Source organism: Myotis myotis, unplaced genomic scaffold (genome assembly GCF_014108235.1).
Source record: "Myotis myotis isolate mMyoMyo1 unplaced genomic scaffold, mMyoMyo1.p scaffold_m19_p_16, whole genome shotgun sequence".
Classification (NCBI taxonomy): Eukaryota; Metazoa; Chordata; class Mammalia; order Chiroptera; family Vespertilionidae; genus Myotis; species Myotis myotis.
This window is the reverse complement of record NW_023416320.1, coordinates 39993582-40020084: the sequence shown is the minus strand read 5'-3', so window position 1 is coordinate 40020084 and position 26503 is coordinate 39993582. Positions and strand designations below refer to the sequence as shown.

Genomic DNA, 26503 nt, shown 5'->3' with positions numbered 1-26503 from the left:
CAGCTTATGAAATATGGAGCAAGTATGGAGTTCCTTAGTTTGGCTGGCAAGGGGAGCATTGGCAAAATGAGAATTCAAAATTATCTCTCGAGCAAATAAAATAAGAGGCCCAAATGAATATTTAAATGATAAATGTTTGGAATCTTGGTTTGGTGAGATTTCCTATGAATAATAGATTTGAGGTTTTCATTGAACCCTAAGTTTAATAAAAGCCAAAGTGTAAACCTGGACCACATAATAAAAGTTAAATTTTTTAAACTTGGCCAAAAAGAAATCCATCATGTTCTTTACTGATCAGGACACAACTTAGCAGTTTACTGAATTTGGGGTATTAGATTTTATAGGGAAAGTGGCAAATTTGAGCAAAAGAATAAGAAAGATAAAGTATGTGAAAATTATATCATATTTTTTAAAGAATTGGTGAAGATATACAGCCCAGAAGAGAGTCAAAGGGGTAAGGGACGTTATATTGTCTTAAAGAATGAAAAAGGGAGGTAATGTGGAGGAGTATAAAGCTTCACCCAAATTGGTCCGAAGAGCAGAACTAAAAGCAATCAGACGAGGCCGGGCGCGTTCAGGGTGGTGTGGCTGTAGACGGAACTAACAGCAATCAGCAGGCAGCAGGCAGGAGTACATTTCACTCTGTTAAAGAACAACTTCCTAAAAAGTATAGCTGGCTAATAGATGGGCTGTCATAGAAACAGCTTTTTTTTTTTTTTTAATATATTTTATTGATTTTTTACAGAGAGGAAGGGAGAGAGATAGAGAGTTAGAAACATCGATGAGAGAAACATCGATCAGCTGCCTCCTGCACATCTCCTACTGGGGATATGCCCGCAACCCTGGTACATGCCCTTGACCGGAATCGAACCTGGGACCTTTCAGTCCGCAGGCCGACGCTCTATCCACTGAGCCAAACCGGTTTCGGCTGTCATAGAAACAGCTTTGACTGAGCTTGTCAAGCCCCTCTCTCTGCTGTGGAAGGAAGTCACATATTAGGTGGGCAGTTGGTTTTGGATAACATTCAGTCACCTCATTTCAGGAAGGTCCCAGGAATCATGAATTTCCAAGTGAGAAGGGTTGTATTGAGTCAGTACAAGGGAGTGAAAGAGAAAGATCTACAGTCCAGAATCTTAGATTTGAGTCTTAATTCTGCCCATTGTAAGTTGTGTCACTTTACAAAACTCCTTCCATATTGTAAAAATGGGGAGGATGCCAGTCCCCTTTACGCTCGTGAGAGGACTAGGGGAGACAATGCGTGTGAAGTACCTTGTATTGCTTTCATGAAGATGCAATAAATTGCAGTTTTTATTACTAAATAACTATCAAAGATTAGTCTCAACTCTTCTAATTGAGAAACTAAAAACATTCTTCCTTTATTAAACTGATATTCCAGAGGGGAAAAAATGGTCTCTTCTGCTTAGTTCTCACCAAGCATCTTCAAACATCAAGTAACATGATTCTAGGCGTTAATTAAAACCTCATGTAAATGATCATTTTTCTATAAATTATTCAGGGTCTACTTCTTAACTTTGCCTATTACTCAAAATCTTTATTTCACTGTAACGTATGAATTGCTATAAAAAGGAACAATATTTGCATATCATTATGTGCATGTGAAGAGTTTATATTGTCGAATTTATTTCTCTATAACCAATAAGTACCATGTTTTTTCCATTTATTCAGTTTTGGCTTTGATGTTTTATAATGTGCTTATAAAGATCAGGTCTCAGACAACAGTGCTGACTTGAAGTTATTCTGCTTTTTCCTCTTTTCTTTAGAATTATCTTGTTGCTTTAATGTTTTCCAGATTGGAGTAGCTGAGAGAGAGAGAGAGAGAGAGAGAGAGAGAGAGAGAGAGAGAGAGAGAGCCCTGATACTGGTTTGCTTATAGCAGAACCCATACTAAAACAAGCTGCTGAGCCAGCAGTGGGTGCCAGGACCATGATGTAAGGTCTTTGCATGCACTTTCTCCAACAAATACCCAGTCTTTTTCTGCTGTTTCCAGCTTCCAACCTGCTTGCCAGTTATTTCTAATATATTTCTGTCTGATTTATTTGTGAATTGGAAACAGAGCTATATTTTAACCTCAAGGGCAATGGATGACCTCCAAACCCAAAATTAAAGAAGCATCTAGTGTTCTAGTTGAAAGGTACAGAATAACATGTAACTGGAGAGTATATTGTGTGTCAGAATCAATCAAATACCCAATTACGTTAATGTTTACCCTCGCAATTGTCAGGGGTGACCTTTTATGTTTAGCATTAATCCTGTAGTTGGAAACAGCAAGATATTCATAATACAAAGTAAAGTCAAAGTGCTAATACATAATATCTTTCTAGGGAAACACAGTTAATTTTATTTTTATTTTGTGGACTTCATCATTCATCTTGGACTACTGTTTATATCCATTCAAATATCCAGCAATTATATATTTTTCCAATGCAGAATTTCAAGGTTTCTAGCCTTTGGGGAATTGGCTTGGTTTAATGGAAAGGTGAAATAGGAATTTGTATGCCTGAATTCTATTCCAAGCTCTGTGGAGTGACTGTGTGAACATATGTAAATAACTTGAACTCTCCCCCACCTGCTGTCTCCTGCACATAATGAGAGAATGAATTAGTTTCCTTACAAACTTCTCACCCACTCAGATAGTCTAGGTAGGGTCTGCTTGTTTTGGGGATTTCATGACACCCGGCTAAAGATTAGAAGTAATTATCTTGAGTTAAAAACCTATTATCTAAATAAGCCAAATTTTGGAGCAGGAAAAAAACACAAACAGAATTGTTTTGTGATTGGAACAAGTCGAAATGAAGCTGAATACAGTGAATTTAAATGGAATTGGCAGCAGACCAAATAAATGGTCTCCAATATGCAGCAGAAGCTTGTCGGTCTCCTAACTGCACGTGAGTGGATGAGATGACATACAGAGCATAATGTTCCTGAGAGAACCAGATTCATAATGGAGAGGGTCTGACATGATACTTCCATTAGGTGGTACTTCAGAATTAACCCTCCAGTACAGCTCTTTTTCTTGCACATTATGAAAGGAAGCATCTACCAAGATTTCGCCAACTGCCAGAACTTTTATAACACCAATTACATCTTATGTCTGAATCGCACTGTCTGTTTTACAACTTTCCTACCTATTATCTCATAATTTCAGATGCTTGTCCTGTGAAGTAGATGATCTTTCATCCCCATTTGTCAGCTGAGGAAACTGAGATTCAGAGAAATTAACAACCATTGGTCATGAAAAACAAAGAGTTGAATTCATGGTTTCAGAATATTTAGAAAGTGTGTTTATTTCTCTCCCTTTCTTTGGTTCTTCCTAATCTTCTTCTCTCTCTCTTATTTTAATACAATTCAAAAAATATTTTTTGAGTACCTAGAAATTAGATATTGTATTAGGTGATGGAGTTAGGGTTTAACAGTTCCAGTTAGTATTAGAAAACACTTCCTACCCCTTTCTTGAATTAGGGGCAATAACTTTGCATTCCTCCTTCCTACCCATTCCCATCATCCATGACTCAAGAATATTATACAAGCATTTTGCTTACATGAAATTAATTATTATATTTCATAGCCTCCAAGATATTTGGTTTTTTTGGACCTTATATTTCAGCCCAGAGAATGGAAACAATAAGTTCCTACAAGATCTCATACCCAATGGTCTGTACACTACAAAGCGTGCTGATTTCATACCTCTGTTCAGTCTACAATTATGAATTGGTTGGTAGTTACATCAATAAGACTGTTATCTTTTAGCCAGTGCTATTATCTACGATTAGCCCATTCCATTAAATAAATTCACAAATACATGTCAGGAAAATGGGACTGATATTACAGGGGAAGTCAAATGTTTATTTAATCTAGTTACTGAAGTTGAAGTCCAAGGTGTTTCCCTTGTTTCTGGAAAATTTGTTTCTTGTTCATTGTTCATTATTAATCAAATAATCAGTTTTTAAGCTGTTGAGTAATTTACACTATTTTAATGAGGAAAAGTGGAAGCATTCAAAAAGTATTCTAAAAATGCAAAACATTTTTAAAAGCTGGTGATTATCAGTAACTTCAAAGATTTTTGCAAGAATTCTGGCTTCATCATCTTTTTATATATCTGAAGCTAGTGTTACAAACAGAATTACGCTTTATGTTTACAGTATATAGACTCCTCTGAGAAAATCTGTCCCCTTAAAGCAAAAAAGCTAGAATAGTTATCCTCTTAACACACCCAAATGGGCTAAAAATGACCTAATTTTTCCTACAGGAGTCCAATAGTGACAATTTCCAGAATATTTTCTTGTAAAAAAAAAAAGAAAAGCATATTTTTTATTCTTCTTAATGTTATATCTTCTGAATATTAAAATATAAACTATCTTACAATCAGATAATGTGGAATTTATGATCTAAAATCTAATCTCAGGTGTTGAGAGTTTTATAACAGAATATGTTTTTATAGATACATCTAATATATATTTCTTCTAACATCAATATATATTCATTTACTAAAATAGTCATATCAATGTAATTTGCTAGTCTTAGGCCCCTTATAAGAAGTTATACAAGCCGATAGTAACAAAAATCTATTTTATTCCAAATAGAACTGTTGCCACCATAAAGAGGGTTATATATATGAAAGATACACCCTGTCTCAGTCAATACTACCTGCTTCTAGAGATGTGACCATAAAAAATTCTTACTAGTTTATGTAACTTTGGATCTACTGATTATTTTTTAAATAAGAAGTCATCATACTGTTTAATTATAAGCTTATTCTTTGGAATACCCAATGGTAGACTCCACTTGCCATCCGAAAAGCTCATTCAGATCCTCAAGTTGTTGTATCTGGAAAATATTTACATGATCTTTTATATGCTATTTACTCTTTACCGCCAAAATTTGGTCATCTGGTAATAAGCTAAGTATTTTCAATGGAAATAAAAGGTAATGTGGTAAAAAAAAAAAAAAAAAAAAAAAAAAAAAAAAAAAAAAAAAACAAAGCAAAACAAAACAAAAAACAAGATGACATACATTCCTAATTTTCTTTTAAAAATAATATATTTGCCCAGCCGGCGTGGCTCAGTGGTTGAGCATCAACTTATGAACCAGGAGGTCCTGGTTTGATTCCCATTCAGGACACATGCCCAGCTTGCAGGCTCGATCCCCAGTGTGGGGCATGCAGGAGGCAGCCAATCAATGATTCTCTCTCATCATTGATGTTTCCATATTTCTTTCCCTCTACCTTCCTCTCTGAAATCAATAAATAATATATTTTTAAAAATAATATATTTTGTCCTTAAAAAACAACAACTCTACTATCTCATATGTTGTCATTTTATTAGCAACCCAAAGCCAGTTCTGCCAAATATATATAAAAGCATTATACTGGGAAAGGACTAGTCAGCCTAGTTTATGTAAAGTCATTTTAATAGCCCTTGGGCAGAAAAGTCAACTCCTGATCACTGGCGTTAAAGCCAACAGCAAATAGGAAAATGAATGTATTTCAGTGTGTAGGCCCCATTACTATGAAGCATACAGAATTTCAAATGACTTTGAACAAGTCTGGCTCCCTTGCCGATCATTACATGAGTCAAAGTCAATGGCCTTTTCCAGCTCTAGCTATGACAGTTGGCGCAGGTGGCTCTAATTGGTGCATTTTTTTTTAGCAAATTCTAAATTTAATGCCAAGACAAATAGACATTGAAAACGTCTCGGAGGTAGTATTTTGCTTATTCTATAATAACTTTTTAGCACTCTCCAGCACCTTCCTGTATTTTGGTTACATAATCATTATAAAATCATTATTCCATGTCATTATTAAGGATGTCTTCTGAATTGTCAACTGAAACGTTAGAGCAGAAGTGTTCTCAAGATAATGGGTAAGACATTCATTCACTCTCTGCATTACAATAGATATGTAGCTCTCTATCTGGGGGGTTTGTTTTATTTTCAGGAAAAAAAATAGAACATTCTAGAAATCTTTCTTTCCTCTTCTCTTCCACCTCCACTCCTTAGAAGTCAGGGAGCCTGGCATGATGGTACTTCACGTTCATGGACTCTGTACTCTTTGACTGCTGTTGTACCCTGTGCATCACAATTTTTAAAGTATACTTGAGATTTCAAAAAAAAAAAAATGTATGCAACAGAGCCTTTCTTCCTTAGCGCAATGGAAAGAAACCCGCTCTATATCCAAAAACTTTTGGAAGCAGGTGTTAGGCCAGAACTCGTAGACATTAAGCTTCTTGAGAGCAGGTGCTGTGTCTTGTCTATGTTCATACCCCAGAGCCCAGTACGACCTTGTCACCTTAGAAATACTCAGAAAATATTTATGATCAAATGAACAGATGAATAAAAATTACTGGACTTTAATTTCAGGAAATGGCATGGGGGTGATAGCTGACCACCCCGGACTTAGGGAATAAAGCTAAGCACAGAACTCAAATCATGTGGAGGCCAATCCTCTATTTGGAGAGAATGTGTTGGAGAGAAAGGAGGGCTGTACAGGTCAGAAAGTGCGTGTTTGCGCTGTTTTTGCCATTTTCTGTTGTGTGACCCTGTGGAAATCATGGCGGCTCTCTGAGCCTTGTTTCCATCACCTATAAAGTGGGAAGAGCAGTAGGACCTCATGGCTGATCCTGAGTGACAAGCAAGATGCTCTCTGTGTGGAAAGTGACAACGTTGTCCTGACATGTAGAACACAGTCATGTGCATGGCCACCCTGTCTTCAGAAAGAGAGTGGGGTCCTGCAAGATTCTTCAATCATCAGTTCAAATATTTTTCTGGAAGATGCTAAGCTAATGCTAGAAGCTAAAAATACTACTTTTGTACATTTCTTTTATCATTAAATTTGAAACAAAGTATGGCTTTCTAGAATTGTGAAGGTCAGGAAGAGCCACTCTCGCCATATTTGCAGGGAAACATTTTTGATGTGACTCTTACTATTTAAGTAGAAATCTAGCAAAACACGGTGAGACACGAACACGATGCGGCCTAAATGAAAGAACATCTGACTCTCCTAATATTTTAGCTAAAAGCATTTTATACCCAGAATCCCTGCCAGGAATGATGAATTTGTATCCTGGACCTTGTTGAAGCCCATGCCCCCTTCCCAGGGAAGCCCACACGCCATGGCTGATGGTCACACAGCCCCTTGCACCGCCTTGGGCAACTCTGAAGCATCACATCAGCTTCAGAGCTCCCATGGTGTTAACCGAAGCCCCATAGAAATGGCCCCACAGCTCAGCTCTTCCCTCAGCCCAATTCTGCTTCTTCCCTTCCAAGGTATGGGTCCCAGAGCGCTCCCTAACAGACCTCCTGCCTGCTACTCTCCATCTCAGAATCCACTTCTCATGCAGCCCGATCTGCAGTGACTCTCACAATGAGCATAGTAACTTTTGCAAATAGAAACTACCGCGTGTCCGCTAGACTGCACAATCGTGGCACAAACACTGTCTTTCCTTGGTTTTGTGTCGCACTTTAACATCCACAAAGCATTTTCACATCCCTGTCCTCTTGTGGTCTCCAAGACAGCCCTTGGAAGGGGGCAGAGCAAGTAGTCTGTCCCGTATTAAATATGAGGAACTAAAGATCAGAGAAGTTGAAGAACTCAACCGCAGTTACTTCTACATGTCAAGTAGGTAGATGAGCAGGTAGGTAGGGAGTCGGTCATTCAGTAAATGCCAACTGTGGATTCTAATCTTAATTAATTTTCTGATTTCTCATCCAAGCATAATTTGACCATACACTGGTTTTCTTCAGGAAAATTTAATATGTGTTTGGGGTTCTTATTCTATGTAACTAGTATTTAATGACTCACCCATGGACAATTTGAGTTCATTTTAAAATATCTTAAAACCCTTTATGAAACCTGCCAACACACTGAAATATCAAGATACTTGAATTGGAAATAAGTGTTCTTTGGTTAGAGATTACTTCTTTCCATGTTTTTTTTGTTGAAAAATCTTGGAGTTGTTTTATTTCCTGACTAATCCTTACTCATAAAAAAGTGCTTGGTACTTTTAAGATGTGTTTCTCAAACAAAACAAAACAAAAATGAAAACTAATTTTTGTGTGTGTGTATGAAAGATGAAACCCAGGTCTAAATTTGACCCTCAAGTAATTTTATACTTGCTAGCTTAATCAGACAAACTTTGCCCTAATTCCTCTCTCTCTCTCTCTCTCTCTCTCTCTCTCTCTCTCTCTCTCTCTCTCTTTCTCTCCCTCCCCATCCCCCCCAACACACACACACACACACACACACACACACACACACACACACACACACACACTTTTCTTTAGAGGAAATAATCTCTTTATTTCTTCAAATTCCTTTAGGGATCCAGTTCTCAATGACTTAACAGTGGTTCTCAACCTTCTGGCCCTTTAAATACAGTTTCTCATGTTGTGACCCAACCATAAAATTATTTTCGTTGCTACTTCATAACTGTAATGTTGCTACTGTTATGAATCGTAATGTAAATATCTGATATGCAGGCTTTCCAGGCAAAATCTACTTCTCTTAGACTGAAGGGGTCCGTTTTCTGATTCTTCTGAGACCAAGACAAGTAGCATCCATCTACATAAGACATCGCTAAAGTTCCTTTATTGTTTCAGTGCCTAGACGTTTACTCCCAAGGAAAATATCTAACTGTAAGTGATGTCACTTAGCTTACATTTAATCTGGTGCTTTGTAATCATTTGCTGGAAGATCTTAGTCGAGGTAACTTCCATAATCATCTGAGGTTAAGCAAGCTCTTTATATTAAAGTCAATGTCCTTAAAATGACAATTGCCTGAAAGCCAAGATGTTCAGCAAGGTTAAATAATTTTCCCTGTCTCACAAATATCCAAAAAGCACCCGGGCTCCATTGGAGACTTATAAAAGACAGGGCTTTTATTCAGTGAAAAAGGTCTTTGCTACTCAAAGCATGTCACAGGGGTGGGCAAACTTTTTTACTCGAGGGCCACAGTGGGTTCTTAAACTGGACCGGAGGGCCGGAACAAAAGCATGGATGGAGTGTTTGTGTGAACTAATATAAATTCAAAGTAAACATCATTACATAAAAGGGTACAGTCTTTTTTTATTTTAGTTTTATTCATTTCAAACGGGCCGGATCCGGCCCGCGGGCCGTAGTTTGCCCACGGCTGGACCAGACTCTTGACTTGGGAGCTTATTAAAACTGCAAAAACTCAGGGCCCAGTCCAGACCTACTGAATCAGAATCTGCATTTATGAAGCTCCCCAGGTGTTTTGCATACACATGCAAGATGAGAAGCCCTGCAGTAGGTCTTGTATTTCACCACATCTATTATGTATGACATGGTAAGTGTCACATGGTCTTTGTGTCATAGATCCATCTCCTGTAAAGGTCTGCTAGCATCACATTATCAAATCACATGGGTGCAGCTTAATCACATATGGTCCACAAGCCTGGGATCATGTTTGAGGTGATGTTTAAGTCCTACCACCTACATCTGCCCACCAGATTTCCCGTCTAAAGCGCCAAAAGCACAAGTAGGATCTGATATGCAAGGATTCAACACTGTGGTCCAATACGCTTTCCCATGTTGATTTTCCATCATTTCCTCCTCAAAGTTTAACCGGAACAGATTTCTACCCTTCCTTTAAAAGCCTTGCATCATTATGACACTGGGCCTTTGCTCATACCATATCCTTCACGTGGAATGACAGTTATCACTTAACAAAATCTATTTTATCTTTTAAAGGTCAGTTTATGTATCACCTGTAAAATGACCCTGATGTGACCAAGTAAAATTAATCCCTCCTGTGCACCCCAATAGCACTGCTTATTCAACAAGTGTTCACAGTTAATTGTTTAGGTCAGTCTCTTCCTTGAAACGACATATTTTTTAAAGACAGGGAACACGCTTTACTCTAGGTTTGTAAAGACAAGGTCTACCTTAATCATAGACAGTTCTCCATGATCTTTTGTTAGGTTGACTTGAAATCTTATTTTACTGTGAACTCAAAGGAACTATCCAAATTCTATTGTCATTTTAGCACTTGGTTGCAATACATTTTTCCCAAGACCAACATACAGCTTGTTGTAAACTAGGGATTTTAGGATTATACAATTTTGGAAGAGCAGATTTAACATCAAGGCATGTAACAGAGGCCCCAAATTTCCTATTACGGGAGCAGAGTGCGTTGACAAGGGGAAAATTTCCATGAATCTGCTAACCTCCCCTTCCCTCGAGTTACTCTACAGTCCCTTGGAGGCACAGAAACAGGACCGTGATTGCCAATGCATTTAAAAGGGTGAAAGTTATTATGAGTAACTTACCAAAGCTGTGGTTTTTCTTCAGGAGGAAGCACGGGGCTTGGGGAATTTGAGTAAGGTCTGTGTCCATATTCCCAACAAGATTTTTTTTTAATTATTTTTTTAGTATCCTCTTTGACAGGAAATGGTCTAACTCTAAATCATTGCACCTCCCACCTAGGTAAACTAAAGATGATGATAATAATAATGCCAGTCTCGCCTATTTCATATGGATTTTATAAAATCAAAAGAAGCTGCGTGCAAAATCACTTTGGAAAACATAACCAGTGAATGTTTACTGAATGATTGCAAAAACACTACTCTATCCTAGGTGAAACCATGCCTATGAATGGACATTTTTCTCACTACTAGAAAAGTTGCTCTCCAATTGTTGGCACAAATGTAGAAAGGAAAATGCTTTTGCTAGCCTCTTTCAGCATATTCTTAAAAACATGTTTATCCTAGACCTGGAAAATGTTTTATGTGGTCAGATATGCTGAATGCAGGCCCAAGTACTTACTGGCTTTCAAGGCAGGTAGTTTGAAAAAGGCCTGAAAAGTGCAGCGGTATTTATTGAGCATTTATTGTGTGCCAAGCACCAGGAATATAACAGTAAACAAGACCATTTACTTCTGTCTTCATGAAGTTTTACAGAAGAGTGGGGATACAAGCAAGTAAATTGAATTCTTACATACCTATACAGTTAGTCCTCTCTTAACATTATTGATAGGTCTGTGACTTTAAGTGAATGGATATATAACAAAACCAGTTTTACCACAGGTTAATTGTTAATAAACAGGAGTTAAGTTCCTAGGGCACTTCCTCAATGGCATAATGAAATGATGTTGAACAAAAATGCTATTATTTGAGGACCTGCTGCATTCTTATTTTGATTTTACCAGAAAAGAAAGAGTGATTAAATATTAATACTCCATCCATTTCTAAATTGAAGACTAAGGTGCACCAAAACATCAGAAATAACATCCAGAATTATAATAGATGTCCAAAGGAAAATTTGGAGAAGCCCAAGGTCAGCCAAAGGTGGCCATTGATGATTTTGAGTGTCTGTGACATTCTGGGAAAACCCTGTACTTCAAAATTCTTGTCTGCCTCTTTTTTTTCACCTGTTTTATGAATGGTTTTCACTGTCTATTTGGAAAGACTAAAAAAAAAAAGAACTGGAACAAGAATTCACTGCATATTTGATTTGTTTTAGTCCTACCTCTAACCAGATGTGTGACTTTGAGCAAATCAAGTAACTTCTCTGACCCTCAGTTTGCTCTCTGAAAAAGTTTTACTTAAATAAATTATTATGCCCCTCCTGTTCAGTCATCTCTCTCTCTCATTTAAATAGGAAGTTGGGAAGGAAGAATTAGAAGGGAAATTTTAAAGTACTACAGTAAAGAAAAGACCTGGGAGACCTAGAACTCCTCCAAGTAAACTCCTTTGAACACTATTAACACAAAGATAAAAAATATGTCTCATAAAGTATGCTTATCATCCTTCATTTTTATCATGATTACCAAAAATAGTATATCTGTGGATCCCTGTCATATCACCTCCCACAACACGCACATGATTTCTCAGATAATATTGTTTTTCGCCCTTTTTCTAGGACTCTAAGGCTAAATTTAATTAATACAAAATGTTTTCCAATAACTAAGTTTAAAACAAGTTTAACAGCTACCAGCAGAGCCTGAGGAGGCCGGCCAGTCTTGACCTTTGCGATACCCACTCCTTCCAGGCGAGGACACGGCATTTTCCAGATGACCTGGGAGGCCTGGCGCCCACTGCTGTTTGCACCTCCCTTTTTTCTAGAGCCCCTTTGCAGTTGATTTTCTTTCTTCTAAGACACAGGTGCTGCATCTCTTGGGCTGAATACATGATCCTGATGGTACTCGGTCCCTGGCTGAGCTTTTGTGCCCACACATGCTGAGAGCTTGCAGATAAAGCAGGAAACCCTCTCAGACCCCATCTCCTGTCCACCTCTGTTAGCATTTCTTCTCAGCTCCATTCGCCAGGATCTGCCCGACCACATGCTTTTGGGGAAACCCACTCGCCACTGGTCACTAGCCACCCACAGGCCAGTGGACACCTCTATCTTGCTGCCATCTCGGCTCTCCCTTTGCTGCAGAGAGGAAAACCGCTTTGGCCCCAGGTGAACAAGGCTGTTTGGTTGGTTGACAGTTTCCCTACACTAATGGAGAGCTTCTTGTCAAGAAACAGGAATTCTGCAACTCGATGCCTTGGAGACTGAGGCTGACTTGGGACTGTGGGAGAGCAGGACACAGATGGGACAGCGTGGCAGGACCCGGGGAGCCCGGGCAGGCTTCTGGATAGGAAGGCTCAGCTCAACTTCCAAAAATGACTTCATAAGGAATTCAGTGTCCTGAGGTCACATTTACCTGGGTTTCTCTTGTTCAGAAGAGTGTTGTTCTGAGATCCCCAGTGGCTAGGCCAGCCGTGGGCAAACTACGGCCACGGGCGGATCCGGCCGTTTGAAATGAATAAAACTAAAAAAAAAAAGGCCGTACCCTTTTATGTAATGATGTTTACTTTGAATTTATATTAGTTCACACAAACACTCCATCCATGCTTTTGTTCCGGCCCTCTGGTCCAGTTTAAGAACCCATTGTGGCCCTCTAGTCAAAAAGTTTGCCCACCCCTGGGCTAGGCCCTTCTGTTGTTAAAAACAAAACATAAAATCCCATAGAATTGGTAAAACACATTTAAAAGCGCATTTGTCTGCTGAGGCAAATCTCTCAGTATCAGTAAGTCTCATTTTCCCTCTCTGTCTAGAAGGGCTAGCAATGTCTGCCCCAGCATCTTTACAAAGAAGGTGTGAGAAATTCATGAGATTACATTTATCAAAACTCTTTGTGGACAGTAAATCATGGCAAACATAAACTTGTCTCGTCCATCGCCTCGCTCAAATTATGCTTCAAAGATGAAGGTAGTTCATCTAGGAACTACCTAGTTCAAAAGGAAATCATGGCTTTCATTTTAAAAATAATTCAGAACCATGGATTGCTCCCAAAGGGACTGAGGGGAGGGGGAGAGGAGGGAGCTGTTTATTGGGTATTCTGAGATGTCTCCAAGAAAGATGAAAACGAAACGTGTCACGTGGCCTGCTTCATCAGCCCTGCGTCTAGGTTGGAGTGCAGAGAAGGGCAGCTCTTTGATGGCATTTGCTGATTAGCATATTGTGGTCCAACTGCAGGTGGGCAGTGACCTCAAGAGCTCCTGGTTCTGCTTCAGCTTCTTCCAAGAGCAGCTAAAGGATGCAGCCAGGGCTGCCAATCACTGGCTCCTAGTGGCCACCATCCAGGCCCCGCCTTCATGTGTATTAATAAGGAACAGTGGGAGGAGTGAGAGGCATGGGGGCTGAAAAGACGTTGCCTATAAACAAATCAGTAATCTGCCTGGGTACAGCTATGCAACTCATCGGCTGCTTGGAAACAACTCTTTGCCCAAAGTAACAGTTTATAGTCATGAAAATATGACTAAACACGAAACATTAAGAGCACACGAGGAAAAGATGCTTCCACAGGCTCTGGGGTGAGTCCCAGCTGGGCTTGACTTTGTCCTTTCCACATTCCAAGTGTGTCCACTCGCTTCAGCAGCTTGGCCCTGAGAACAGCTGATGAAGAAAGAATTGATTGAACGCAGAACAGTCCTTCAGGATGGGTCATCTGGATGGCTGGAATAATCAGCCACCTTCCATCATTTCAGTCTTTTTTTTTTTTTACCTTTTAGATTTTTATTAGTTTTCTCTTAAGAATCAAAATAGTTATTAGCAAATTAGATTAATCAAGACTGTATATCCTCCATATTTAGATATTTAATGATGTACAGCATAATACAAAACAAACCAAAGAGACTGATTTCTATGACTAGCTGTGTCATCCTAGAGCAGGGGACTGGTGGGAGAGGCTGTTCTCCAAAGAGAACTGAGGTGGAGTTAGTGCTGGGCAACTAAATCATGGCCTGTTTCTCCCCAACTCAGTGTGCTGGGAAGGGGCCAATGATTTCTTAATGTGACAACTGTTTCCTAGAGCAGGGGCTTTAAAATCCTGGCAGCAGAGGATTGTGGTCCAAACCAAGCCGAAAGAAACAGGCTGGGTCAGGGAAGCATGGTAACTGCCTGGCAGTAGAGGCAAACTCAGGGCCCCATGGGGAAAGGGCATTCTTTGCACCTCAGTGACATTGCAGAACCAGTGTAACACTAAGAGACTTTGTTAAAAGGGGGGAAAAATAAAACCCTGGAAGAACCTTTCAATTGCACTCAACCTGTATTACAGTTCAGTCTACCAGTACAGGGGAGGGAAGCAACTAGCCCCAGAGCAGCACTGAGTCTGGCCCTCCAGCCTCTTCTCCCTGGCTCCTTTTGGCAGCCAGCCCAGGTTTCAGCTGAGGACATACAGACCCCAGAAAAACCAGAGACATCTCTCTGGAGGGCCAAGGTGGGAAGGACACTTCTCAAAATACAAATACATTTAATATGGAAGGAGCCAGGACAGTTCTAAGGGCATTCACATGCCAAATCTTCCCCACTTTCTCCCCAGCTCAGGGCCTAGGCTCAGACTGGCAAACAGTCTCCACACCTGACCTTCCACCCCCAAAAGAAAATCTGGACGTGCGCCCCTTCTCCTTCCCCACAGGTGGGCTCCTCAGGGCCTCCTGCAGGGGTGGTTCCATGGCAGGGTTTAGGCAGGGCCTGGTCTCAGCTGGCTCCAGAAGACCCATTTGATAATCTTGAGTTAAAAACTATTGATGAGAAGGAAGAACTGAGAAACATTCTGGTAGGAACCACTGGACCCATTATGGCTCAGTTATTGGACAGTAACTTGCCCAGAGGTGGCTCTGGATCTGTGTTACAGGATGAAGAAGTCCTGGCATCCTTGGAGCGGGCAACACTAGATTTCAAGCCTCTTCATAAACCCAATGGCTTTATAACCTTACCACAGTTGGGCAACTGTGAAAAGATGTCGCTGTCTTCCAAAGTGTCCCTCCCCCCCATTCCTGCAGTAAGCAATACCAAATCCCTGTCCTTCCCCAAACTTGACTCTGATGACAGTAATCAGAAAACAGCCAAGCTGGCAAGCACTTTCCATAGCACATCCTGCCTCCGCAATGGCACGTTCCAGAATTCCCTAAAGCCTTCCACCCAAAGCAGTGCCAGTGAGCTCAGTGGGCATCAGAGTCTTGGGCTTTCAACTTTGAACTTGGACAGTGGCACAGAAATGCCAGCCCTGACCCCTTCTGATATGATATCCCAGATGCCTTCCCTCTCTGTCTTGTCTGTGTGCACAGAAGAATCATCACCTCCAAATACAGGTTCCACGGCCACACCTCCTAAATTCTCAATGTCACAAGTGCCCAACACTCCCAGCTGTCCCCAGGCTTATTCTGAACTGCAGACGCTGTCCCCCAGTGAGCGGCAGTGTGTGGAGACAGTGGTCAACAAGGGCTACTCCTATGAGTGTGTCCTGAGAGCCATGAAGAAAAAAGGAGAGAATATTGAGCAGATTCTCGACTATCTCTTTGTACATGGACAGCTCTGTGAGAAGGGCTTCGACCCTCTTTTAGTGGAAGAGGCTCTGGAAATGCATCAGTGTTCAGAGGAAAAGATGCTGGAGTTTCTTCAGTTAATGAGCAAATTTAAGGAAATGGGTTTTGAACTGAAAGACATTAAGGAAGTTCTGCTATTACACAACAATGACCAGGACAATGCTTTGGAAGACCTCATCATTTCAGTCTTAATGACTAAATGAGATGGGATGCGTAGCAATTCAAGTGACTTCTGTTAGTCTGGAAACCAGCTTGCTGCCATCTACAACGTGGCTTTGTGCATCCAAAGGTCAACTAGCTGGTGGAAGAGAGGAAGAAATGGCAATTTTAAGGGGATTAAACTTGAGCACTACCGATCATTATCTAAACGAGGTCCTGCTGTTACTTGTTAGGCAAGGAAAAGTTTGGAAGCTTCCATTTGTTAATGTCATTCAAAGATCTGCTATAGACATTCTACCAACTGGGCTGTGAGCCAGAGGACCCGATGTGAATGCTGCTCACAGGCAAAGGGGCCCAGTAAACTGCCCAGAGGAAATGTCTTGCCACCGACATCTGTAGTTTTCCCTTCAGTTGAAAGTTCAGTACTTCTGAGGCCTCTAGGTCCCTCTCAGTCAGTGCTCCACTGCCTAGACCAGTGATGGCGAACCTATGACACATGTGTCAGAGGTGACACGCAAACTCACTTTTTTGGTTGATTTTTCTTTGTTAAATGGCATTTAAATATATAAAATAAATATCAAAAATATAAATCTTTGTTTGACTATGGTTGCAATCAAAAAATTTCTCTAGGTGACACGGCACCAGAGTTACGTTAGAGTTTTACAAAATGCTGGCACGCCGAGCTCAAAAGGTTCGCCATCACTGGCCTAGACTGTACCCCAGAATCATGGAGGAGCTTTAAAAAATACAAATGCACATCTCAGCCCCAAACCCTAGAATCTCTCACTTAATTGTTCTGGGGTGTGCACTGGCCATCATGAATTTTAGTCACCCCAGTTCACCCCAAGTGGTGCTAATCTGGGCAATGGAAAACTTCTCATCAACCCATTGAGCTTTTGCCTGCAGCCTACCCATTTCCAACATCTCCTTCTCTTTTGTTACGTTCAGGGCTTTCCTGCAGAGGCAAAGTTTCTTTGTAATGCCTTTGAGGGGGGGATTTCATCATATTTGACCCCCTTTCCTTCACATTATAGTTTGGCTTCAGTGATATTTCTTCATTTCCTTGAGACGTGTTTCTAGGATGGTCCTGTTCTCCTGCTGGATTCATGTCATTGGCAAACATTGTGCGTGGTGGCACTTTGGGGACCAGGAAGGCAGGGGGGAGGAGGGCACTTTCATTTTCCTCATGGCCCCGCTCCTCCTGGGGTCACTGAGACTCTCTTTGGAACCTTCAGGTGTGAAGAGCATGAACCAGCTCCGCCTGGTCTGCTGACTGCGTGGTGCAGGGAGGGGAGCCTTCAGGCCTCCCTGTTTTCTTCCATCTGTCCCCTGAGCACGCACAGTGGGCACCACACGAGGTATTATTTAGACCTTGATATGTTCCTTGGCGATAAAGAAGAGGGCCCGTATGACTTGTTAGATAATCATCTGGAATAGAAGTACATGCAAAGGAAATTGGGAAATTAAAACCCGGAGTCTGGTGTCAGTTCTAAGTGTACCCTGACTGAGCACACACTCTGTCCGCACGCCGCCTCCACAGCGCCCTCTCCTGCTATCTCATTGGCCTTTTTCTAAAGGAGCTGGGGTTCCGTGGTTGATTGCAGGCCAATAACTGCGTGCACAGCCCAGCCAGCTCAGGCCCAGAGCCCCAGCAAGGAAATAACAGAGCGAGATTAGGTATTAGACTCAGGAAGGGGCCCTTTTTCTGCTGTTTTTACAGTCACTTGCACTTGAACAAAAGTTGCTTATTGTTTTAATAAAACTGTACTCACAAATGTGGCCATGGCACGGACTCTGTCAGCATTTCCACTGTAACCTCTGCTTTCAGGGGGTTTCAACTCAGCCTTAAAACTTCCTCCGGATTAAAACCTGGCACCAAAAATAACTTGGAATTTCTAAGGCTCAGCCATGAAGGAAATAGTTGTGCGCGAGTGTGTGTTTATGTACCTTTAAAAAGAAATTAATTTGACAATTCTTAAGGAAACACCACAAAATATTTTCCCTCTGATTTGATGTGTTAAGTTTTGTTTGTTTTCTGTGTTAAGTTTTTTAATTTATTTTTTTGTATTGTTGGCAGTATCACAGATGTCCCCCTATCCGTCACCCTTTAATACCTTCTTCCCAGCCCCTGCCCCACCCCAGGGCTTTGCCACATTATTGTCTGTGTCCATACGTTATGCATATATGCATATAAGTTCTTTGATTAATCTCTTCCCATCTCTCCCCACCCCCTTTCTCTGAGATATGTCAGTCTGTTCCATGCCTTGATGCCTCTGGACCTGCTTTGTTCATCAGTTTATTATGTTCATTAGATTCCACATATAAGTGAGATCATGTGATATTTGTCTTCCTTTGACTGGCTTATTTCACTCAACATAATACTCTCCAGGTCCATCCATGCTGTCTCGAAGGGTAAGAAATCCTTCTTTTTTACAGTTGCATAGTATCCATTGTACCACAACTTTTTTATCCATTCATCTACTGATGGACACTTGAGCTGTTTCCAGATCTTGGCTATTGTAAATAATACTGCTATGAACATAGGAGTGCATATATACTTTCTGATTGGTATTTCAGGATTCTTAGGATATATTCCCAGAAGTGGAATCCCTGGGTCAAACAGCAGTTCTATTTTTTAATTATTTTGAGGAAACTCCATACTGTTTTTCATAGTGGCTGCACCAGTCTATCTCAGAATTTCATCTGTACCCCATTAAAGGTGAATTCATTTAAAATACTTTACATATTCAATGTAAGATAGACTTATCTTCTCTTTACCTATTTATCTCTCTGCTTACCTCTTAATAAATGCACTTACAAAGTAAAATGCCTGCTAATTTCCTTATATTTAAATAACCCAGTTTTGTTGCCACACTCTCATAGCTATTCATCTTCTGTGTAGCCCAACCTAAGTCTAATAGTATCCACGACACAGACCAGGAAATGGCATTGGCTTTTGAAATCTACCACCTGTCCATCTTTTCTCTGAAGCATCTATAAACAGTATGAATTAAGTCGATGAAGGGAAAGTCCTCAAGGTGTTTGGGAGATGGGGCAGAGTGGGAATTGGAAGTAGTGAGATTTTAGTCTTATCTCTCCCCACTAACTTTATATGAAAACTCTGACCAGTTTATACCATCTCTGGAAATTATGTTTTTCATTTATCCAAAGCATGCATTTGGAGTACATGGTCCCGCGATTCTCATTCTCACCTGGAAATGGCATTTGCCATTCGGGGCTGTCCAGGACCAACATCCAAATCCCCTTCCTGCTTATGGGGAATTCCAAGGCAGGTGGGAGGCAGGACCACACCTGGAAGGGAGGCAGTTAGGGGACGGGTTGTATTTCAGTGGAGTGAGCCAGTGTCTCAAGCCTAGGACTTTGAATTTGTTTAGAGAATGATGCAAAGCTCAAGGACAGTCCAAGGTTATTTGCTGCACTGATAGCCAAGAACCCAAGGCTTGCTGGGTAGGGCCCTACAGAGCTGGTGCTGTTGGGACCGTCCTAAGCAGACTTCCTGAGATGATCCTGCTTTGCCTTCTCTTTTATCTTGAGCACTTTCTTGAACATGATTCCTCAGCATCTCCATCAATGCTGTGAACTGGCTGATACCCTTCTAATATATTCCTTTTTCATTGAACATTGCTAGCGTTATTTTGGCATTTCTGGTAATGAAGCACCATATAACATATAACCAGAAGAGCAAATTATTTTTTTTAATATGTAGGTAGGATCTTGCCTGCAGGACCAGATATTATTTCTATTTGTTTCCTAGACACTGAAGAGAAATCCAGTTTCCTTAACACATTGCTTTGGAATTTACAAATTATTCTCATATATGCTACCTTTTTAAGTTTTTATTTCATTTATTCATGCCTAGGTTACTTCCATTTTCTGGTACTTCCACTGTTTTTCAAAAGGACTAAGTAGATACATGGAACAGACTGGTTAATCTCAGAGGGAAGGTGATGGTGGATGGGTGGGTGGGTGGGAAGAGATTAACCAAAGAGTTTATATGCATATATGCATAACCCATAGGCACAGACAATAGTGTGATGAAGGCCTGGGGCAGGGGCAGCGGGCAGGCTAGAAGGGATCAATGGGGAAAAAAGGGGGGGGGACATCTGTATAACTTGCAACAATAAAGATAAATTTTTTAAAAGACTAGATAGCGAAGAGTCAGAGATGTTTGTAATTGTAGGATTCTCACAGAGCAAGTGAGGGAACCAGAGAAATACTGACTGGTGATGCTCTTCTTAAGATCCCCTGTGTAACCTGGGACATGCAGATGTCATCCCCTTAAGACTCTTAATAACACTGTATAAACTAGGCACTATCACCCCACTTTAAAGATGAGGAAACTGAGGACCAGGGAGGTTTATGTGTTACCTGACCAACCAGGTAATTCCCAGACCCTGGTCTGCAGCCTGCACATTCATTTCAGTCTGCTAGACAGCATCCCTCCAAAAGATGACATGGTGCCAGGTTGTTCCTAATTCAATGTTCTTTTTTTAAAATATATTTTTATTGATTTCAGAGAGGAAGGGAGAAGGAGAGAGAGATAGAAACATCAATGAAAAGAATCATCGATTGGCTGCCTTCTGCACACCCCACACTGGGGATCAAGCCCACAACCGAGGCACGTGCCCTTGGCCAGAATCGAACCCAGGACCCTTAGGTCCATAGACCAATGCTCTATCCACTGAGTCAAATCAGCTAGGGCTAATTCAGTCTTCTTAACAAGACATCTTTTATACAATATCTTGGTAGAAAGAACAGATGGTTTGGAGTCAAAAGACAAGTCTTAACATGACCAAAACACTAATTATCTAAGTTGACATTTTTTAATCTACAAAAGAAAGATAAGCATCGCAGATATGGGAATTTTATGACAAGTACTTTAGAAAAAATAAACATCTATATAAATTTAGCTGCAGTAACCAGTATCAGCTCTCGGGACTGATAAGAACAGCATAACAGCCGCCTCTGTCTTTGCTGTTACAAATGAGTAATGCCTCTTAAAATCCCCCAGTGGGAACATGGAGGAGAGGGAAGACTTCTAAGCTAGTCCCATCACCAGACTTACTCAATGAGCTGCCTTTGCTGTTTAAAGTTTCCAAAACTTGCCACCTTTCTGTCTGTTCAGGTCTGTCAGTTAATGGAAGAGCTCTGTTAAAATCATCTGCTGTGGTTGTGGATTTGCGTACTCTTCTTAGTTCGGTCAGCTTTTGCTGGGTATATTTTAAAGCTCTGTTATCAGGTGTGTACAGTTTTAGAATCGCTGGTATCTTCCTGGTGGAGTAAACATTTTATTATTATAAAATGTTTTTCATTCTGTCTGGTAAAATCTTTGACTTGATGTCTACTTATGTGGTATTAATTAATCTCTGCTAGCATTTTTTTAATCTACGTGTCAATGTTTTTTCATTTTTAAACTTTTCTATGTTCTTATATGTAGTAGTACACAATGGTGCTCATGTGTAGCTTTTAAATCTAGGCTGACAATCCTCTCTAATTCATAATGACAGGCATATTTTGTGATATATATATATAGATATATATAGATATAGATATAGATATAGATATAGATATAGATATAGATATAGATATATATACTAGAGGCCTGGTGCATGAAATTCATGCACAGGGATGGGGGTCCCCTCAGCCCAACCTGTACCCTCTCCAATCCAGGACCCCTCAGGGATTGTCCAACTGCCGGTTTAGGTCCGATCCCAGGGATCGGACCTAAACCGGCAGTCGGACATTCCTCTCACAATCCTGGACTGCTGGCTCCTAATCGCTCACCTGCCTGCCTGCCTGGTCACCCCTAACTGCCCTCCCTCTGCCGGCCAGATCGCCTCTCACTGCCTCTGCGTGCCGGCCTGATGGCTCCTAACTGCCCCCCCTGCCCCCCCTGCCAGTTGGTTTTGGGTTCAATCCCCTGGTGGGTGCATATGGAAAGCAATTGATGTCTCTCTCTTTCTCTTTCTCTCTCTAAAAATCAATTTAAAAACATATCTTCAGATAAGAATAATAATAATAGCAATTAGCCTTGTATAGCTATTTAAATTTAAATTAAAGGACTTTCTATTTACAGCATTACAGAGATTACAACATCCATTCTTGAATAAGATAAATTATGTTTATCCCTCCACATTATTCCATTCACTCCCCAACTAAGTCCTTGGCTATTATTGTTGTTCATTTTAATTCATATATTTTAAGCCCCACAAGATATCACTAGGCTTTTATATAGCTAACTAGAGGCCCAGTGCACACAAATTTGTGCACTCAGGGGGATCCCTCAGCCTGGCCTGTGCCCTCTTGCAGTCTGGGACCCCTCAGGGGATGACCACCTAAGCTGGCAGTCAGACATCCCTCTGGCAGCCCGGGAGCCCTCAGGGGATGTCCACTTGCCAGCGGGGAGTAGGCCTAAGCTGCAGTCGGACATCCTTAGTGCTGCTGAGGAGGCGGGAGAGGCTCCCACCACCACCACTGTACTGGCAGCCATCAGCCTGGCTTGTGGCTGAGCAGAGCACACTGACCACCAGGGGGCAGCTCCTGCATTGAGCGTCTGGCCCCTGGTGGTCAGTGTGTGTCATAGTGATCAGTCATTCCCAGTCACTCTGCTGTTAGGGTCAATTTGCATATTACCCTTTTATTATAGAGGATAGAGACCTGGTTTGCCTTGAAGGGTGTCCCGGATCAGGGTGGGGGACCCGCTGGGGTGCCTGGCCAGCCTGGGTGAGGGGCTGATGGGTGTTTGCAGCTGGTCACACCCCCTTCAGGGTGGAGGTCCCCACTGGGGTGCCTGGCCAGCCTGAGTGAGGGGCTGATGGCTGTTTTCAGGCTGGTCAAGCCCCCCCAGTGGGGACCCTCACCCCATGGAGGTTTGGCCAGCCTGGGTAGGGGCTGATGGCTGTTTTCAGGCTGGTCAAGCCCCCCCAGTGGGAACCCTCACTTCATGGAGGTTTGGCCAGCCTGGGTGAGGGGCTGATGGCTGTTTGCAGGCTGACCACACCCCCTTTAGGGTGGGGGTTACCCACTGGGTGCCTGGCCAGTCTGGGTGAGGGGCTGAGGGCTGTTTTCAGGCTGGCCATGCCCCCCTGGTGATGGAAGCTCCCAGCCTCTCCTTTTTTCCTTTTTTCTTTTTCTGGGATTTATTTACCTTCTATAATTGAAACTTTGTAGCCTGGAGTGGAGCTCAGAGCCGGCCAGGGTGGGCAGGAGGGAAGCCTCCTGCTCACTCCAGCTCCGTGGCCATGGCCAGCTGAAAGCAGGTATCTGGGGTTTATTTATCATCTATAATTGAAACTTTGTTGCTTTGAGTGGAGCTCAGAGCTGGCAGTGGTGGGTGGGAAGCTTGGCTTCCTCCATCATTGCGGCAACCAAGCCTCCTGCTTGCTCCAGCTCCATGGCTGCCGGCCGCCATCTTGGTTGGGTTAATTTGCATACAGTTGCTCTGATTGGCTGGTGGGCGTGGCTTAAGGTGTGGCAAAGGTACAGTCAATTTCCATGTTTGTCTTTTATTAGTGTAGATATTTATTCAGATTTACCTGTATATCTACATTTTCCATTGCTCTTTATTTTCACTATCTCTGAGCTTTTATTTATTTTCCTTCTGCCTGGAGAATAATACTCTTAAGTGTTTCTCAGTGTAAGTATGCTGCTAAGAAACTCTCTTAGCTCTGTTGGTCTGGAAATGCCTTTATTTCTCTTCTTTGAAGGATAATTTGCTGAATATAGACTTCTACTTGGCAGTCCTTTTCTTTCAGTACTTTGAAGATATCCCATTGTCTTCTGGCTTCCACCTTTTTCTGTTTAATGAGCTCTTGGGTCTTACCATTGATCCTTTGAAGGTAGTCTGTGTTTTCCTAGGTGTACTTTTAAGGGTTTTTCAATTTTATTTTATATTTTTAGACATTTTAGTATGCTGTGTCCAAGTGTAATTTGTTTAACTGTTTTGATAGAGCTTTCTAACTCTTCTTAAATGTGTAGCTTTTTTATTAGTTTTGAAAAATCCTCATTCATTACCTCTTCAAATATTGCATCTACCCCTTTTTTCTCTCATTTTAACTTCTGCAACTCCCAATTCATGTATATAAGAATTTTTCTCAATACCCCTTTCGTATCTAATTCTCTTTTTGTATTTTCTACCCCCCCCCCTTTTTTTTTATCTCTACTTTAAAATTTTTCTTCAGGTTTATCTTTTAATACTCTAATTTCCCTTTCAACTGTTTCTAACATACTGTTATACCCACCTTACATGGTCTTAATTTCAGTTTTTGAATTTTTTTATTCTGGAATTTTTATTAGCTTTTTAAAATGGTTTTTAATCTTTTGCTAAAATTTTCAATTTTGCTTTTTTATTTCCTTGACACAATGAGCATTGTTATTTTAAAGTCCAGGCCTATTAACTGTCATCTATTTGTCTTGTGAGTCTGTTTTTATTAGAAGTTATTTTTCATGATTTTGAATTACGGCTTGTCTTATCTTTTTATCTGATCATGTAATCACCTAAACCCCTGACTCTGCAAAAGTTTATCAAAGTAAACAAAATTCATGTATTATATGCATTCTCTCTGATTTATATTCTCATTACCAATTACTGGGAGGCAGAAGAGGACAAATGCTTTGCAAATGTTGCTTTCTCTTGTCAAATGGATGCTATATTAGCATTATTTGCTACTACCTTACATATGTTCCCAAATAATTTGTCTCATTTTTTTATTCTGCCCCATCATTTTTTTAATAAATACAAATATCTGCCCTCTGAATAGTGAACAGAAAAGGACCTATAGTTAGTATTAAGGTAGATTTTCACTTTGGAATATTTTAATTGTTCCTAAATATTTAAAGATAGACTTTGGTATAAAATTCAGCCTCATCATTGGTTATTTATTATTATTATTATTATTATTATTATTATTATTATTATTATTATTGATTATTTATGCTTCCCAAACCTTCTTTCCTCCTGCCTACCTAGTCTAAATCTGGGTTAAATAGACAAATTATCACCTCCCTTATAAAATTTCCCAACATATTTAAATTCTACCTATATACATATCTCCCTAAATGTTTTCTAGAGCCAACATATTAACAACTTTGAGGTGAGGCACTTAATAGGCAGTTGTTGAGTGTATGTTTTCATTTATAACAGGTATATGACTGCCTCTACTGCTCAAGTAAAGTATTCTAGACAAAAACAAAAGATTTGGACCTAGTCCCTCTAACTTTCTCACATTTACCTTCACACCTACAATTTGCCAATATATTACTCAACTAAATTGTAATACTGAATTCTCTTCTAGCTAAGCCATCTCAAACAGCCCTTGAACTTCTGGACGAAGCATAATTTCCTCCCTTGGCCTGCACAGAGGTATTCTTTCAAAGTAAACCATCTGTTCTCAATTCTCTTCCACATATTTTTTTTCCATATGCAGCTTTCATTGCCTGCTCTTAAGGTTTACATCATTTTCTTCATTCCTGACATCTGCCTCATCTGAAGTCACCCCTATGAATCTCCTTTGGCTAGACAGCAGTCCCCATAGGGTTGTAATAATTTCTTTTTACCTGTAACTATTCTGTAAGGTCTATTCCTCTTTGAAACTCCCTTTACTTTTTCTGATTACTCAGAAAAATGAGATAAATAAGCAGGTACTGAAATGTTCCTTCTCATCCTATAATTTTAATTCCAGTGCAGTGGGAGCCCATATGCTTGAAATAAGACCAAATGAGAGAATATATATAATGGATCAATTACTTGCAATATCGCACACAACCAGTGGCAATTCTTATCTTTTAAGAAGAAACCAAAACTCAGGACTTTAGGACTTTCTTCAGGAACCATAGCAGGAGTAGTAAGTTTCCTCTAACATATTAGCATCAGGAATATCCACCATGCTTACCTGTTATATAATTGAGAGCAGGAGCTTAATATAATCTACCATTTGTTGATTATCTGCTAAGCATCAGGCACTCTCAATTCCTGGTGTGTGTGTGTGTGTGTGTGTGTGTGTGTGTGTGTGTGTGTGTGTGTCTTGTTTACTCCTCACAGAAGCCCTAAGATGTAGGCATGGCCTCTGTTTTGTAGTTCAGTAATCTGAGGATTAGAGAAGTGACTTGCCTAACATCCTAGAACTGTTCAATGATGAAGCTGAAATTTACACCCAAATCTATCTTTAAATATGGTACTTACTAAGCCATACTCTTAGGTACTATGCTATAGTACTTTTAAAAAATTAAACATATATTGATTAATATTAGAAGACTAAAGAAGAGTAATTAGATTATCCTGGGGAGTAGGAGCACAGTTACAGACTTGGAAGACTTCATATTACCAATACTCATCATTTATTTTGTTTCGAGATATCAAACAAAAGAATATCTCTAAAAATATCTAAATAAAAATAAAACAGCATTTTCAGTGTCCATCATTGTAAGCACTTTGGTGAGTGGATCTTCTGCTTTTTGTTCACAGGCAATATAGTTG

The 26503-nt window shown here is 40.5% G+C and overlaps 1 protein-coding gene across 1 annotated transcript; it reads left to right on the top strand.

Annotated features, from left to right (window-relative positions):
- The first annotated feature begins 15016 nt into the window (after positions 1 to 15016).
- LOC118670830 (ubiquitin-associated protein 1-like) lies at positions 15017 to 16052 on the top strand. The gene is made up of 2 exons (XM_036338235.1): positions 15017 to 15623; positions 15807 to 16052. Exons 1-2 carry the CDS (start codon positions 15102 to 15104, stop codon positions 16050 to 16052), a joined length of 768 nt encoding a protein of 255 aa, XP_036194128.1. The 5' UTR covers positions 15017 to 15101.
- Positions 16053 to 26503: the final 10451 nt, after the last annotated feature.

What these genes read in the sequence shown, in the direction of transcription:
- LOC118670830 (XM_036338235.1), top strand. Translation starts at nt 15,102, where the DNA reads ATGGCTCAGTTATTGGACAGTAACTTGCCCAGAGGTGGCTCTGGATCT. An exon ending in CTCCAAATACAGGTTCCACG is followed by an intron (nt 15,624 to 15,806) that starts GCCACACCTCCT and finishes AATATTGAGCAG; the next exon opens with ATTCTCGACTATCTCTTTGT.